Source organism: Eucyclogobius newberryi, unplaced genomic scaffold (genome assembly GCF_026437365.1).
Source record: "Eucyclogobius newberryi isolate DKJ021-1_F unplaced genomic scaffold, fEucNew1.0.hap1 SCAF_3, whole genome shotgun sequence".
NCBI classification, from domain to species: domain Eukaryota; kingdom Metazoa; phylum Chordata; class Actinopteri; order Gobiiformes; family Gobiidae; genus Eucyclogobius; species Eucyclogobius newberryi.
In genome coordinates, this window is record NW_027315945.1 from 42,157,178 (window position 1) to 42,175,325 (window position 18,148).

Sequence of the window (18,148 nt, forward strand, 5' to 3'; positions counted from 1 at the left end):
GATCTTCTCTGGACCTGGACCTTCTCTGGACCTGGACCTTCTCTGGACCTGGACCTGCTCTGGACCTGGACCTGCTCTGGACCTGGACCTTCTCTGGACCTGGACCTTCTCTGGACCTGGACCTTCTCTGGACCTGGACCTGCTCTGGACCTGGACCTTCTCTGGACCTGGACCTGCTCTGGACCTGGACCTTCTCTGGACCTGGACCTTCTCTGGACCTGGACCTTCTCTGGACCTGGACCTGCTCTGGACCTGGACCTTCTCTGGACCTGGACCTTCTCTGGACCTGGACCTTCTCTGGACCTGGACCTTCTCTGGACCTGGACCTGCTCTGGACCTGGACCTTCTCTGGACCTGGACCTTCTCTGGACCTGGACCTGCTCTGGACCTGGACCTTCTCTGGACCTGGACCTTCTCTGGACCTGGACCTTCTCTGGACCTGGACCTGCTCTTGACCTGGACCTTCTCTGGACCTGGACCTTCTCTGGACCTGGACCTTCTCTGGACCTGGACCTGCTCTGGACCTGGACCTTCTCTGAACCTGGACCTGCTCTGGACCTGGACCTGCTCTGGACCTGGACCTTCTCTGGACCTGGACCTTCTCTGGATCTGGACCTTCTCTGGACCTGGACCTGCTCTGGACCTGGACCTTCTCTGGACCTGGACCTTCTCTGGACCTGGATCTTCTCTGGACCTGGACCTTCTCTGGACCTGGACCTTCTCTGGACCTGGACCTGCTCTGGACCTGGACCTGCTCTGGACCTGGACCTTCTCTGGACCTGGACCTTCTCTGGACCTGGACCTTCTCTGGACCTGGACCTGCTCTGGACCTGGACCTTCTCTGGACCTGGACCTTCTCTGGACCTGGACCTGCTCTGGACCTGGACCTGCTCTGGACCTGGACCTTCTCTGGACCTGGACCTTCTCTGGACCTGGACCTGCTCTGGACCTGGACCTTCTCTGGACCTGGACCTTCTCTGGACCTGGACCTTCTCTGGACCTGGACCTGCTCTGGACCTGGACCTTCTCTGGACCTGGACCTTCTCTGGACCTGGACCTGCTCTGGACCTGGACCTTCTCTGGACCTGGACCTTCTCTGGACCTGGACCTGCTCTGGACCTGGACCTGCTCTGGACCTGGACCTTCTCTGGACCTGGACCTTCTCTGGACCTGGACCTTCTCTGGACCTGGACCTGCTCTGGACCTGGACCTTCTCTGGACCTGGACCTTCTCTGGACCTGGACCTTCTCTGGACCTGGACCTTCTCTGGACCTGGACCTGCTCTGGACCTGGACCTTCTCTGGACCTGGACCTTCTCTGGACCTTCTCTGGACCTGGACCTTCTCTGGACCTGGACCTGCTCTGGACCTGGACCTTCTCTGGACCTGGACCTTCTCTGGACCTGGACCTTCTCTGGACCTGGACCTTCTCTGGACCTGGACCTGCTCTGGACCTGGACCTTATCTGGACCTTCTCTGGACCTGGACCTTCTCTGGACCTGGAACTTATCTGGACCTTCTCTGGACCTGGACCTTCTCTGGACCTGGACCTTCTCTGGACCTGGATCTTCTCTGGACCTGGACCTTCTCTGGACCTGGACCTTCTCTGGACCTGGACCTGCTCTGGACCTGGACCTTCTCTGGACCTGGACCTTCTCTGGACCTGGACCTTCTCTGGACCTGGACCTTCTCTGGACCTGGACCTGCTCTGGACCTGGACCTTATCTGGACCTTCTCTGGACCTGGACCTTCTCTGGACCTGGAACTTATCTGGACCTTCTCTGGACCTGGACCTTCTCTGGACCTGGACCTTCTCTGGACCTGGACCTGCTCTGGACCTGGACCTTCTCTGGACCTGGACCTGCTCTGGACCTGGACCTTCTCTGGACCTGGACCTTCTCTGGACCTGGACCTTCTCTGGACCTGGACCTGCTCTGGACCTGGACCTTCTCTGGACCTGGACCTGCTCTGGACCTGGACCTGCTCTGGACCTGGACCTTCTCTGGACCTGGACCTTCTCTGGACCTGGACCTTCTCTGGACCTGGACCTGCTCTGGACCTGGACCTTCTCTGGACCTGGACCTTCTCTGGACCTGGACCTTCTCTGGACCTGGATCTTCTCTGGACCTGGACCTTCTCTGGACCTGGACCTTCTCTGGACCTGGACCTGCTCTGGACCTGGACCTGCGCTGGACCTGGACCTTCTCTGGACCTGGACCTTCTCTGGACCTGGACCTTCTCTGGACCTGGACCTGCTCTGGACCTGGACCTTCTCTGGACCTGGACCTTCTCTGGACCTGGACCTTCTCTGGACCTGGACCTTCTCTGGACCTGGACCTGCTCTGGACCTGGACCTTCTCTGGACCTGGACCTTCTCTGGACCTGGACCTTCTCTGGACCTGGACCTGCTCTGGACCTGGACCTTCTCTGAACCTGGACCTGCTCTGGACCTGGACCTGCTCTGGACCTGGACCTTCTCTGGACCTGGACCTTCTCTGGACCTGGACCTTCTCTGGACCTGGACCTGCTCTGGACCTGGACCTTCTCTGGACCTGGACCTTCTCTGGACCTGGACCTTCTCTGGACCTGGATCTTCTCTGGACCTGGACCTTCTCTGGACCTGGACCTTCTCTGGACCTGGACCTGCTCTGGACCTGGACCTGCTCTGGACCTGGACCTTCTCTGGACCTGGACCTTCTCTGGACCTGGACCTTCTCTGGACCTGGACCTGCTCTGGACCTGGACCTTCTCTGGACCTGGATCTTCTCTGGACCTGGACCTTCTCTGGACCTGGACCTTCTCTGGACCTGGACCTGCTCTGGACCTGGACCTGCTCTGGACCTGGACCTTCTCTGGACCTGGACCTTCTCTGGACCTGGACCTTCTCTGGACCTGGACCTGCTCTGGACCTGGACCTTCTCTGGACCTGGACAAAGCGTGAGTCTGATGCGGTTCACAACAAAGAAACAATGGGCGTGTCACGTGACCATTGCGACGTCACATGATCCTCGTGGAGAAGGATCTGCGTGCGTCACAGTGCACGCGCATTATTCATGAACGTGCACGCGACTGTCAGTCGCACGCGCGCGCGGGTCACGCAGAGAAAACATGGATCCTCCGCGGGCGGGGGCCCGGGGGGGGCGCCGGTACTCACCCGTTTACCGGAGCTGTTCTTCCTCATGCCGCCGGGACTGGAGCTCTCACAGAGGGAGACAAAGCGCTGCGCTCCGCGCTGCCCCGGTGCTGCTCCCGGTGCTGCCGGTGCTGCTCCCGGTGCTGCTCCCGGTGCTGCCCCCGGTGCTGCCCCCGGTGCTGCCCCCGGTGCTGCCCCCGGTGCTGCCGGTGCTGCTCCCGGTGCCCGCCGCCTCTCACACACTCTAGCCCGGAGAAACTCCGCTCTTCTCGGCTTTGTTTCCTCCGCTTCTCGCCGTTCCCCGGTTTGTTCCGTTACTTCTGACCGGCTGAAGTGCAGTTCTTCCCCCGGGCTCTGGTGCCGTGTCCCCGGGCTCTGGTGCCGTGTCCCCGGGCTCTGGTGCCGTGTCCCCGGGCTCTTGTGCCGTGTCCCCGGGCTCTGGTGCCGTGTCCCCGCAGATGCCTCGGTGTCCGGTTCCCCGCTCCTCCTCCGGTCTCCCGCGGCTCCTGCTGGTGGAGCTGTGGCGCCCCCTGCAGGAAGAGGCCCTGTGTCTCCCTGTTACGTAATGGCCACACGTGTGTGAGAACAGCGCCCCCTGCAGGAGCGGCAGGTCCTGACGTCACAAGAGGAGCAATAGAAATATGACTTAAACTGAGTCACGTGACATTTGACTTCATTTATATCAGATGAAATAAAATACATTTTGTTCTAAAGAGCGACATTTAAAAAACACCTTTAAAACAAAATGCCATCAGTTCTAATATGAAGCCCGAGTCCCGGAAGTGAGAGCGTTTCCATGGAAACTCAGCTGAGTTAATGTTTACATGAAGCAGGAAGTCACAAGCATGAAGCTCCACAACAAGATCCAACTGCTCCAGCTCAGCTCCAGCGTCTGCTACTGCGTCTATGTGGTAAACCAGCACTAAAGAGCTCTAAACCAGCTCTAAACCAGGACTAAACCAGGACTAAACCAGGACTAAACCAGCTCTAAACCAGGACTAAACCAGCTCTAAACCAGGACTAAACCAGGACTAAACCAGGACTAAACCAGCTCTAAACCAGCTCTAAACCAGGTCTAAACCAGGACTAAACCAGGACTAAACCAGCTCTAAACCAGGACTAAACCAGGACTAAACCAGGACTAAACCAGCTCTAAACCAGGACTAAACCAGGACTAAACCAGCTCTAAACCAGGACTAAACCAGGACTAAACCAGCTCTAAACCAGGACTAAACCAGGACTAAACCAGGACTAAACCAGGTCTAAACCAGGACTAAACCAGGACTAAACCAGGACTAAACCAGCTCTAAACCAGCTCTAAACCAGGACTAAACCAGGACTAAACCAGCTCTAAACCAGGACTAAACCAGGACTAAACCAGCTCTAAACCAGGACTAAACCAGCTCTAAACCAGGACTAAACCAGGACTAAACCAGGACTAAACCAGGACTAAACCAGCTCTAAACCAGCTCTAAACCAGGACTAAACCAGCTCTAAACCAGGACTAAACCAGGACTAAACCAGGACTAAACCAGGACTAAACCAGCTCTAAACCAGCTCTAAACCAGGACTAAACCAGCTCTAAACCAGGACTAAACCAGGACTAAACCAGGACTAAACCAGCTCTAAACCAGGTCTAAACCAGGACTAAACCAGGACTAAACCAGCTCTAAACCAGCTCTAAACCAGGACTAAACCAGCTCTAAACCAGGACTAAACCAGGACTAAACCAGGACTAAACCAGCTCTAAACCAGGACTAAACCAGCTCTAAACCAGGACTAAACCAGGACTAAACCAGGACTAAACCAGCTCTAAACCAGGACTAAACCAGGACTAAACCAGGACTAAACCAGCTCTAAACCAGGACTAAACCAGCTCTAAACCAGGACTAAACCAGGACTAAACCAGGACTAAACCAGGACTAAACCAGCTCTAAACCAGGACTAAACCAGGACTAAACCAGCTCTAAACCAGGACTAAATCTGGACTAAACCAGGACTAAACCAGCTCTAAACCAGGACTAAACCAGGACTAAACCAGCTCTAAACCAGGACTAAACCAGGACTAAACCAGGACTAAACCAGGTCTAAACCAGGACTAAACCAGGACTAAACCAGCTCTAAACCAGCTCTAAACCAGGACTAAACCAGGACTAAACCAGCTCTAAACCAGGACTAAACCAGGACTAAACCAGCTCTAAACCAGCTCTAAACCAGGACTAAACCAGGACTAAACCAGCTCTAAACCAGGACTAAACCAGCTCTAAACCAGGACTAAACCAGGACTAAACCAGCTCTAAACCAGCTCTAAACCAGGTCTAAACCAGGACTAAACCAGGACTAAACCAGGTCTAAACCAGGACTAAACCAGGACTAAACCAGGACTAAACCAGGACTAAACCAGGACTAAACCAGCTCTAAACCAGCTCTAAACCAGGACTAAACCAGCTCTAAACCAGGACTAAACCAGGACTAAACCAGGACTAAACCAGCTCTAAACCAGGACTAAACCAGGACTAAACCAGCTCTAAACCAGGACTAAACCAGTTCTAAACCAGGACTAAACCAGCTCTAAACCAGGACTAAACCAGCTCTAAACCAGGACTAAACCAGGACTAAACCAGGACTAAACCAGGACTAAACCAGCTCTAAACCAGCTCTAAACCAGGACTAAACCAGGACTAAACCAGGACTAAACCAGCTCTAAACCAGGACTAAACCAGGACTAAACCAGGACTAAACCAGGACTAAACCAGCTCTAAACCAGGACTAAACCAGCTCTAAACCAGGACTAAACCAGCTCTAAACCAGGACTAAACCAGGACTAAACCAGCTCTAAACCAGCTCTAAACCAGGACTAAACCAGCTCTAAACCAGGACTAAACCAGCTCTAAACCAGGACTAAACCAGGACTAAACCAGCTCTAAACCAGCTCTAAACCAGGACTAAACCAGCTCTAAACCAGCTCTAAACCAGGACTAAACCAGCTCTAAACCAGGTCTAAACCAGGTCTAAACCAGGACTAAACCAGCTCTAAACCAGGACTAAACCAGGACTAAACCAGCTCTAAACCAGCTCTAAACCAGGACTAAACCAGCTCTAAACCAGGACTAAACCAGCTCTAAACCAGGACTAAACCAGGACTAAACCAGGACTAAACCAGCTCTAAACCAGCTCTAAACCAGGACTAAACCAGCTCTAAACCAGGACTAAACCAGGACTAAACCAGGACTAAACCAGCTCTAAACCAGGACTAAACCAGCTCTAAACCAGGTCTAAACCAGGTCTAAACCAGGACTAAACCAGGACTAAACCAGGACTAAACCAGCTCTAAACCAGCTCTAAACCAGGACTAAACCAGCTCTAAACCAGCTCTAAACCAGCTCTAAACCAGGACTAAACCAGGACTAAACCAGGTCTAAACCAGGACTAAACCAGGACTAAACCAGGACTAAACCAGCTCTAAACCAGCTCTAAACCAGGACTAAACCAGCTCTAAACCAGCTCTAAACCAGCTCTAAACCAGGACTAAACCAGGACTAAACCAGGACTAAACCAGCTCTAAACCAGGACTAAACCAGGACTAAACCAGCTCTAAACCAGGACTAAACCAGGACTAAACCAGGACTAAACCAGCTCTAAACCAGGACTAAACCAGTACTAAACCAGCTCTAAACCAGGACTAAACCAGGTCTAAACCAGGACTAAACCAGCTCTAAACCAGGACTAAACCAGCTCTAAACCAGGACTAAACCAGGACTAAATCAGGACTAAACCAGGTCTAAACCAGGACTAAACCAGGACTAAACCAGGACTAAACCAGCTCTAAACCAGCTCTAAACCAGCTCTAAACCAGGACTAAACCAGGACTAAACCAGGACTAAACCAGCTCTAAACCAGGACTAAACCAGGACTAAACCAGGACTAAACCAGCTCTAAACCAGGACTAAACCAGGACTAAACCAGCTCTAAACCAGGACTAAACCAGCTCTAAACCAGGACTAAACCAGGACTAAATCAGGACTAAACCAGCTCTAAACCAGGACTAAACCAGGACTAAACCAGCTCTAAACCAGCTCTAAACCAGGACTAAACCAGCTCTAAACCAGGACTAAACCAGCTCTAAACCAGGACTAAAGCAGGACTAAACCAGCTCTAAACCAGGACTAAACCAGGACTAAACCAGCTCTAAACCAGGACTAAACCAGCTCTAAACCAGGACTAAACCAGGACTAAACCAGCTCTAAACCAGGTCTAAACCAGGTCTAAACCAGGACTAAACCAGCTCTAAACCAGGACTAAACCAGGACTAAACCAGCTCTAAACCAGCTCTAAACCAGGACTAAACCAGCTCTAAACCAGCTCTAAACCAGGACTAAACCAGCTCTAAACCAGCTCTAAACCAGGACTAAACCAGCTCTAAACCAGCTCTAAACCAGGACTAAACCAGCTCTAAACCAGGACTAAACCAGGACTAAACCAGCTCTAAACCAGCTCTAAACCAGGACTAAACCAGCTCTAAACCAGGACTAAACCAGCTCTAAACCAGGACTAAACCAGGACTAAACCAGCTCTAAACCAGGACTAAACCAGCACTAAACCAGGACTAAACCAGGACTAAACCAGGACCAAACCAGGACTAAACCAGGACTAAACCAGCTCTAAACCAGGACTAAACCAGCTCTAAACCAGCTCTAAACCAGGACTAAACCAGCTCTAAACCAGGACTAAACCAGCTCTAAACCAGGACTAAACCAGCTCTTAACCAGGACTAAACCAGGACTAAACCAGCTCTAAACCAGGACTAAACCAGCTCTAAACCAGGACTAAACCAGGAATAAACCAGGACTAAACCAGCTATAAACCAGGACTAAACCAGCTCTAAACCAGCTACAAACCAGGACTAAACCAGCTCTAAACCAGCTCTAAACCAGCTCTAAACCAGGACTAAACCAGGACTAAACCAGGACTAAACCAGCTCTAAACCAGGACTAAACCAGGTCTAAACCAGGACTAAACCAGCTCTAAACCAGGACTAAACCAGCTCTAAACCAGGACTAAACCAGGACTAAATCAGGACTAAACCAGGTCTAAACCAGGACTAAACCAGGACTAAACCAGCTCTAAACCAGCTCTAAACCAGGACTAAACCAGCTCTAAACCAGCTCTAAACCAGCTCTAAACCAGGACTAAACCAGGACTAAACCAGGACTAAACCAGCTCTAAACCAGGACTAAACCAGGACTAAACCAGGTCTAAACCAGGACTAAACCAGCTCTAAACCAGGACTAAACCAGGACTAAATCAGGACTAAACCAGCTCTAAACCAGGACTAAACCAGGACTAAATCAGGACTAAACCAGCTCTAAACCAGGACTAAACCAGGACTAAACCAGCTCTAAACCAGCTCTAAACCAGGACTAAACCAGCTCTAAACCAGGACTAAACCAGGACTAAACCAGCTCTAAACCAGGACTAAACCAGGACTAAACCAGCTCTAAACCAGGTCTAAACCAGGACTAAACCAGGACTAAACCAGCTCTAAACCAGCTCTAAACCAGGACTAAACCAGCTCTAAACCAGGACTAAACCAGGACTAAACCAGCTCTAAACCAGCTCTAAACCAGGACTAAACCAGCTCTAAACCAGCTCTAAACCAGGACTAAACCAGCCCTAAACCAGGACTAAACCAGGACTAAACCAGCTCTAAACCAGAACTAAACCAGCTCTAAACCAGGACTAAACCAGCTCTAAACCAGGACTAAACCAGCTCTAAACCAGCTCTAAACCAGGACTAAACCAGCTCTAAACCAGGACTAAACCAGGACTAAACCAGCTCTAAACCAGCTCTAAACCAGGACTAAACCAGGACTAAACCAGGTCTAAACCAGGACTAAACCAGCTCTAAACCAGGACTAAACCAGCTCTTAACCAGGACTAAACCAGGACTAAACCAGCTCTAAACCAGGACTAAACCAGCTCTAAACCAGGACTAAACCAGCTCTAAACCAGGACTAAACCAGCTCTAAACCAGGACTAAACCAGGTCTAAACCAGCACTAAACCAGCTCTAAACCAGGACTAAACCAGCTCTAAACCAGGACTAAACCAGCTCTAAACCAGAACTAAACCAGCACTAAACCAGGACTAAACCAGGACTAAACCAGCTCTAAACCAGGACTAAACCAGGACTAAACCAGCTCTAAACCAGGACTAAACCAGCTCTAAACCAGCTCTAAACCAGCTCTAAACCAGGACTAAACCAGCTCTAAACCAGGACTAAACCAGCACTAAACCAGCTCTAAACCAGGACTAAACCAGCACTAAACCAGCTCTAAACCAGGTCTAAACCAGGACTAAACCAGGACTAAACCAGGACTAAACCAGTTCTAAACCAGGACTAAACCAGGACTAAACCAGGACTAAACCAGGACTAAACCAGCTCTAAACCAGCTCTAAACCAGGACTAAACCAGCTCTAAACCAGGACTAAACCAGGACTAAACCAGCTCTAAACCAGGACTAAACCAGCACTAAACCAGCTCTAAACCAGGACTAAACCAGCACTAAACCAGCTCTAAACCAGGTCTAAACCAGGACTAAACCAGGACTAAACCAGCTCTAAACCAGGACTAAACCAGGACTAAACCAGTTCTAAACCAGGACTAAACCAGGACTAAACCAGGACTAAACCAGGACTAAACCAGGACTAAACCAGCTCTAAACCAGCTCTAAACCAGGACTAAACCAGCTCTAAACCAGGACTAAACCAGGACTAAACCAGCTCTAAACCAGGACTAAACCAGGACTAAACCAGCTCTAAACCAGCTCTAAACCAGGACTAAACCAGGACTAAACCAGCTCTAAACCAGCTCTAAACCAGGACTAAACCAGCTCTAAACCAGGACTAAACCAGGACTAAACCAGCTCTAAACCAGCTCTAAACCAGGACTAAACCAGCTCTAAACCAGCTCTAAACCAGGACTAAACCAGCACTAAACCAGCTCTAAACCAGGTCTAAACCAGGACTAAACCAGGACTAAACCAGCTCTAAACCAGGACTAAACCAGGACTAAACCAGTTCTAAACCAGGACTAAACCAGGACTAAACCAGGACTAAACCAGGACTAAACCAGGACTAAACCAGGACTAAACCAGGACTAAACCAGTTCTAAACCAGGACTAAACCAGGACTAAACCAGCTCTAAACCAGGACTAAACCAGGACTAAACCAGCTCTAAACCAGGACTAAACCAGCTCTAAACCAGCTCTAAACCAGCTCTAAACCAGGACTAAACCAGCTCTAAACCAGGACTAAACCAGCACTAAACCAGCTCTAAACCAGGACTAAACCAGCACTAAACCAGCTCTAAACCAGGTCTAAACCAGGACTAAACCAGCTCTAAACCAGGACTAAACCAGGACTAAACCAGTTCTAAACCAGGACTAAACCAGGACTAAACCAGGACTAAACCAGGACTAAACCAGCTCTAAACCAGCTCTAAACCAGGACTAAACCAGCTCTAAACCAGGACTAAACCAGGACTAAACCAGCTCTAAACCAGGACTAAACCAGCACTAAACCAGCTCTAAACCAGGACTAAACCAGCACTAAACCAGCTCTAAACCAGGTCTAAACCAGGACTAAACCAGGACTAAACCAGCTCTAAACCAGGACTAAACCAGGACTAAACCAGTTCTAAACCAGGACTAAACCAGGACTAAACCAGGACTAAACCAGGACTAAACCAGGACTAAACCAGCTCTAAACCAGCTCTAAACCAGGACTAAACCAGCTCTAAACCAGGACTAAACCAGGACTAAACCAGCTCTAAACCAGGACTAAACCAGGACTAAACCAGCTCTAAACCAGCTCTAAACCAGGACTAAACCAGGACTAAACCAGCTCTAAACCAGCTCTAAACCAGGACTAAACCAGCTCTAAACCAGGACTAAACCAGGACTAAACCAGCTCTAAACCAGCTCTAAACCAGGACTAAACCAGCTCTAAACCAGCTCTAAACCAGGACTAAACCAGCACTAAACCAGCTCTAAACCAGGTCTAAACCAGGACTAAACCAGGACTAAACCAGCTCTAAACCAGGACTAAACCAGGACTAAACCAGTTCTAAACCAGGACTAAACCAGGACTAAACCAGGACTAAACCAGGACTAAACCAGGACTAAACCAGCTCTAAACCAGCTCTAAACCAGGACTAAACCAGCTCTAAACCAGGACTAAACCAGGACTAAACCAGGACTAAACCAGCTCTAAACCAGGACTAAACCAGGACTAAACCAGCTCTAAACCAGCTCTAAACCAGAACTAAACCAGCTCTAAACCAGGACTAAACCAGCTCTAAACCAGGACTAAACCAGCTCTAAACCAGCTCTAAACCAGGACTAAACCAGCTCTAAACCAGGACTAAACCAGGACTAAACCAGCTCTAAACCAGCTCTAAACCAGGACTAAACCAGCTCTAAACCAGGACTAAACCAGCTCTTAACCAGGACTAAACCAGGACTAAACCAGCTCTAAACCAGGACTAAACCAGCTCTAAACCAGGACTAAACCAGGTCTAAACCAGCTCTAAACCAGGACTAAACCAGCTCTAAACCAGGACTAAACCAGGACTAAACCAGGTCTAAACCAGCTCTAAACCAGGACTAAACCAGGTCTAAACCAGCTCTAAACCAGGACTAAACCAGGACTAAACCAGCTCTAAACCAGGACTAAACCAGCACTAAACCAGCTCTAAACCAAGACTAAACCAGCACTAAACCAGCTCTAAACCAGGACTAAACCAGCTCTAAACCAGGACTAAACCAGGTCTAAACAAGGTCTAAACCAGCTCTAAACCAGGTCTAAACCAGCTCTAAACCAGGACTAAACCAGGTCTAAACCAGCTCTAAACCAGGACTAAACCAGGTCTAAACCAGCTCTAAACCAGGACTAAACCAGCTCTAAACCAGGACTAAACCAGCTCTAAACCAGAACTAAACCAGGTCTAAACAAGGTCTAAACCAGCTCTAAACCAGGACTAAACCAGGACTAAACCAGGACTAAACCAGCTCTAAACCAGGACTAAACCAGGACTAAACCAGGACTAAACCATCTCTAAACCAGGACTTAACCAGGACTAAAGCAGGATTAACCAGCTCTAAACCAGGACTAAACCAGGACTAAACCAGGACTAAACCAGCTCTAAACCAGGACTAAACCAGCTCTAAACCAGGACTAAACCAGGACTAAACCAGCTCTAAACCAGGACTAAACCAGGACTAAACCAGGACTAAACCAGCTCTAAACCAGGACTAAACCAGGACTAAACCAGCTCTAAACCAGGACTAAACCAGGTCTAAACCAGCACTAAACCAGCTCTAAACCAGGACTAAACCAGCTCTAAACCAGGACTAAACCAGCTCTAAACCAGAACTAAACCAGCACTAAACCAGGACTAAACCAGGACTAAACCAGCTCTAAACCAGGACTAAACCAGGACTAAACCAGCTCTAAACCAGGACTAAACCAGCTCTAAACCAGCTCTAAACCAGCTCTAAACCAGGACTAAACCAGCTCTAAACCAGGACTAAACCAGCACTAAACCAGCTCTAAACCAGGACTAAACCAGCACTAAACCAGCTCTAAACCAGGTCTAAACCAGGACTAAACCAGGACTAAACCAGCTCTAAACCAGGACTAAACCAGGTCTAAACCAGGACTAAACCAGGACTAAACCAGGACTAAACCAGGACTAAACCAGGACTGAACCAGGACTAAACCAGCTCTAAACCAGGACTAAACCAGCTCTAAACCAGGACTAAACCAGGACTAAACCAGCTCTAAACCAGGACTAAACCAGCACTAAACCAGGACTAAACCAGCTCTAAACCAGGACTAAACCAGGACTAAACCAGGACTAAACCAGCTCTAAACCAGGACTAAACCAGGACTAAACCAGCTCTAAACCAGGACTAAACCAGGACTAAACCAGGACTAAACCAGCTCTAAACCAGGACTAAACCAGGACCAAACCAGGACTAAACCAGCTCTAAACCAGGACTAAACCAGGACTAAACCAGCTCTAAACCAGGACTAAACCAGGACTAAACTAGCTCTGAAACAAGACTAAACCAGGACTAAACCAGGACTAAACCAGCTCTAAACCAGGACTAAACCAGGTCTAAACCAGCTCTAAACCAGGACTAAACCAGCTCTAAACCAGGACTAAACCAGGACTAAACCAGGTCTAAACCAGCTCTAAACCAGGACTAAACCAGGTCTAAACCAGCTCTAAACCAGGACTAAACCAGGACTAAACCAGCTCTAAACCAGGACTAAACCAGCACTAAACCAGCTCTAAACCAAGACTAAACCAGCACTAAACCAGCTCTAAACCAGGACTAAACCAGCTCTAAACCAGGACTAAACCAGGTCTAAACAAGGTCTAAACCAGCTCTAAACCAGGACTAAACCAGCTCTAAACCAGGACTAAACCAGGTCTAAACCAGCTCTAAACCAGGACTAAACCAGCTCTAAACCAGGACTAAACCAGCTCTAAACCAGGACTAAACCAGGTCTAAACAAGGTCTAAACCAGCTCTAAACCAGGACTAAACCAGCTCTAAACCAGGACTAAACCAGCTCTAAACCAGGACTAAACCAGGTCTAAACAAGGTCTAAACCAGCTCTAAACCAGGACTAAACCAGGACTAAACCAGGACTAAACCAGCTCTAAACCAGGACTAAACCAGGACTAAACCAGGACTAAACCATCTCTAAACCAGGACTAAACCAGGACTAAAGCAGGATTAACCAGCTCTAAACCAGGACTAAACCAGGACTAAACCAGGACTAAACCAGCTCTAAACCAGGACTAAACCAGCTCTAAACCAGGACTAAACCAGGACTAAACCAGCTCTAAACCAGGACTAAACCAGGACTAAACCAGGACTAAACCAGCTCTAAACCAGGACTAAACCAGGACTAAACCAGCTCTAAACCAGGACTAAACCAGGACTAAACCAGCTCTAAACCAGCTCTAAACCAGCACTAAACCAGCTCTAAACCAGGACTAAACCAGGACTAAACCAGCTCTAAACCAGCACTAAACCAGGACTAAACCAGCTCTAAACCAGGACTAAACCAGGACTAAACCAGGTCTAAACCAGCACTAAACCAGCTCTAAACCAGGACTAAACCAGCTCTAAACCAGGACTAAACCAGCTCTAAACCAGAACTAAACCAGCACTAAACCAGGACTAAACCAGGACTAAACCAGCTCTAAACCAGGACTAAACCAGGACTAAACCAGCTCTAAACCAGGACTAAACCAGCTCTAAACCAGCTCTAAACCAGCTCTAAACCAGGACTAAACCAGCTCTAAACCAGGACTAAACCAGCACTAAACCAGCTCTAAACCAGGTCTAAACCAGGACTAAACCAGGACTAAACCAGCTCTAAACCAGGACTAAACCAGGACTAAACCAGTTCTAAACCAGGACTAAACCAGGACTAAACCAGGACTGAACCAGGACTAAACCAGCTCTAAACCAGGACTAAACCAGCTCTAAACCAGGACTAAACCAGGACTAAACCAGCTCTAAACCAGGACTAAACCAGCACTAAACCAGGACTAAACCAGCTCTAAACCAGGACTAAACCAGGACTAAACCAGGACTAAACCAGCTCTAAACCAGGACTAAACCAGGACTAAACCAGCTCTAAACCAGGACTAAACCAGGACTAAACCAGGACTAAACCAGCTCTAAACCAGGACTAAACCAGGACCAAACCAGGACTAAACCAGCTCTAAACCAGGACTAAACCAGCGCTAAACCAGGACTAAACCAGCTCTAAACCAGGACTAAACCAGGACTAAACCAGGACTAAACCAGCTCTAAACCAGGTCTAAACCAGGACTAAACCAGGACTAAACCAGCTCTAAACCAGGACTAAACCAGGACTAAACCAGGACTAAACCAGCTCTAAACCAGCTCTAAACCAGGACTAAACCAGGTCTAAACCAGGACTAAACCAGGACTAAACCATCTCTAAACCAGGACTAAACCAGGACTAAACCAGCTCTAAACCAGGACTAAACCAGGACTAAACCAGCTCTAAACCAGCTCTAAACCAGCTCTAAACCAGGTCTAAACCAGGACTAAACCAGGACTAAACCAGCTCTAAACCAGGACTAAACCAGGACTAAACCAGGACTAAACCAGCTCTAAACCAGGACTAAACCAGCTCTAAACCAGCTCTAAACCAGGACTAAACCAGCTCTAAACCAGGACTAAACCAGGACTAAACCAGGACTAAACCAGGTCTAAACCAGGTCTAAACCAGGACTAAACCAGCTCTAAACCAGAACTAAACCAGCTCTAAACCAGGACTAAACCAGCTCTAAACCAGGTCTAAACCAGGACTAAACCAGCTCTAAACCAGGTCTATACCAGGACTAAACCAGGTCTAAACCAGGACTAAACCAGCTCTAAACCAGGTCTATACCAGGACTAAACCAGGTCTAAACCAGGACTAAACCAGGACTAAACCAGCTCTAAACCAGCTCTAAACCAGCTCTAAACCAGGACTAAACCAGGACTAAACCAGGACTAAACCAGGTCTAAACCAGGTCTAAACCAGGTCTAAACCAGGACTAAACCAGCTCTAAACCAGAACTAAACCAGCTCTAAACCAGGACTAAACCAGCTCTAAACCAGCTCTAAACCAGGACTAAACCAGGTCTAAACCAGGACTAAACCAGGACTAAACCAGCTCTAAACCAGCTCTAAACCAGCTCTAAACCAGGACTAAACCAGGACTAAACCAGGACTAAACCAGGACTAAACCAGGACTAAACCAGGACTAAACCAGGTCTAAACCAGGTCTAAACCAGGACTAAACCAGCTCTAAACCAGAACTAAACCAGCTCTAAACCAGGACTAAACCAGGTCTAAACCAGGACTAAACCAGGATTAAAAATATAAACATAATTACCGTAAATATATATGTTACTATTTAAAATAGTATAGTGCTAATATGCTATTAATCCTAAATCTGATGTTCTAATTGTGACATCTGACCTCAGGCGCTGGGCCTCAGTGTAGCAGGATGTGGAGTCTGGATCCTCTTCGACTCCAGCAGCTTCATCCACATCATCTCCTCAGGTACTGCTCCTGACACTGCCATTCCTCTCATGTTCCTCTCATGTTCTTCTCATGTTCTTCTCATGTTCCTCTCATGTTCTTCTCATGTTCCTCTCATGTTCCTCTCATGTTCTTCTCATGTTCTTCTCATGTTCCTCTCATGTTCCTCTCATGTTCTTCTCATGTTCTTCTCATGTTCCTCTCATGTTCTTCTCATGTTCCTCTCATGTTCCTCTCATGTTCCTCTCATGTTCTTCTCATGTTCCTCTCATGTTCCTCTCATGTTCTTCTCATGTTCCTCTCATGTTCCTCTCATGTTCCTCTCATGTTCCTCTCATGTTCTTCTCATGTTCTTCTCATGTTCCTCTCATGTTCCTCTCATGTTCTTCTCATGTTCCTCTCATGTTCCTCTCATGTTCCTCTCATGTTCCTCTCATGTTCCTCTGATGTTCCTCTCATGTTCCTCTCATGTTCCTCTCATGTTCTTCTCATGTTCCTCTCATGTTCCTCTCATGTTCCTCTCATGTTCCTCTCATGTTCTTCTCATGTTCCTCTCATGTTCCTCTCATGTTCCTCTCATGTTCCTCTCATGTTCCTCTCATGTTCTTCTCATGTTCCTCTCATGTTCCTCTCATGTTCTTCTCATGTTCCTCTCATGTTCCTCTCATGTTCTTCTCATGTTCCTCTCATGTTCTTCTCATGTTCCTCTCATGTTCCTCTCATGTTCCTCTCATGTTCCTCTCATGTTCCTCTCATGTTCCTCTCATGTTCCTCTCATGTTCCTCTCATGTTCTTCTCATGTTCCTCTCATGTTCCTCTCATGTTCCTCTCATGTTCCTCTCATGTTCTTCTCATGTTCTTCTCATGTTCCTCTCATGTTCCTCTCATGTTCCTCTCATGTTCCTCTCATGTTCCTCTCATGTTCTTCTCATGTTCCTCTCATGTTCCTCTCATGTTCCCCTCATGTTCCTCTGATGTTCCTCTCATGTTCTTCTCATGTTCCTCTCATGTTCTTCTCATGTTCCTCTCATGTTCCTCTCATGTTCCTCTCATGTTCCTCTCATGTTCTTCTCATGTTCCTCTCAGGTTCCTCTCATGTTCTTCTCATGTTCCTCTCATGTTCCTCTCATGTTCTTCTCATGTTCCTCTGATGTTCCTCTGATGTTCCTCTCATGTTCCTCTCATGTTCCTCTGATGTTCCTCTCATGTTCTTCTCATGTTCCTCTCATGTTCCTCTCATGTTCTTCTCATGTGTTCTTCTCATGTTCCTCTCATGTTCCTCTCATGTTCTTCTCATGTTCCTCTCATGTTCCTCTCATGTTCCTCTCATGTTCCTCTGATGTTCCTCTCATGTTCTTCTCATGTTCTTCTCATGTTCCTCTCATGTTCCTCTCATGTTCCTCTCATGTTCCTCTGATGTTCCTCTCATGTTCCTCTCATGTTCTTCTCATGTTCTTCTCATGTTCCTCTCATGTTCTTCTCATGTTCCTCTCATGTCTCTCTCATGTTCCTCTCATGTTCTTCTCATGTTCCTCTCATGTTCCTCTCATGTTCTTCTCATGTTCCTCTCATGTTCCTCTCATGTTCCTCTCATGTTCTTCTCATGTTCTTCTCATGTTCCTCTCATGTTCCTCTCATGTTCCTCTCATGTCTCTCTCATGTTCCTCTCATGTTCTTCTCATGTTCCTCTCATGTTCCTCTCATGTTCCTCTCATGTTCCTCTGATGTTCCTCTCATGTTCCTCTCATGTTCTTCTCATGTTCCTCTCATGTTCCTCTCATGTTCTTCTCATGTTCCTCTCATGTTCCTCTCATGTTCTTCTCATGTTCCTCTCATGTTCCTCTCATGTTCCTCTCATGTTCCTCTCATG

At 48.2% G+C, this 18,148-nt stretch overlaps 2 protein-coding genes across 2 annotated transcripts in view; one reads left to right on the top strand and one right to left on the bottom strand.

Annotated features, from left to right (window-relative positions):
• plekho1b (pleckstrin homology domain containing, family O member 1b) overlaps nt 1-3,246 on the bottom strand; it is a 31,210-nt gene extending 27,964 nt beyond the window's left edge. The window contains exon 1 of the mRNA XM_072460474.1: nt 3,154-3,246. Within this exon, the coding sequence (XP_072316575.1) occupies nt 3,154-3,180 (27 nt within the window). The 5' untranslated portion in view covers nt 3,181-3,246. The remainder of the gene's footprint in view (nt 1-3,153) is intronic.
• Nucleotides 3,247-3,964: 718 nt separating this feature from the next.
• LOC140374507 (CD82 antigen) overlaps nt 3,965-18,148 on the top strand; it is a 44,497-nt gene continuing 30,313 nt past the window's right edge. Inside the window, exons 1-2 of the mRNA XM_072461433.1 lie at nt 3,965-4,043; nt 16,221-16,299. Coding sequence (XP_072317534.1) covers nt 3,978-4,043; nt 16,221-16,299 — 145 coding nt within the window. The 5' untranslated portion in view covers nt 3,965-3,977. The remainder of the gene's footprint in view (nt 4,044-16,220; nt 16,300-18,148) is intronic.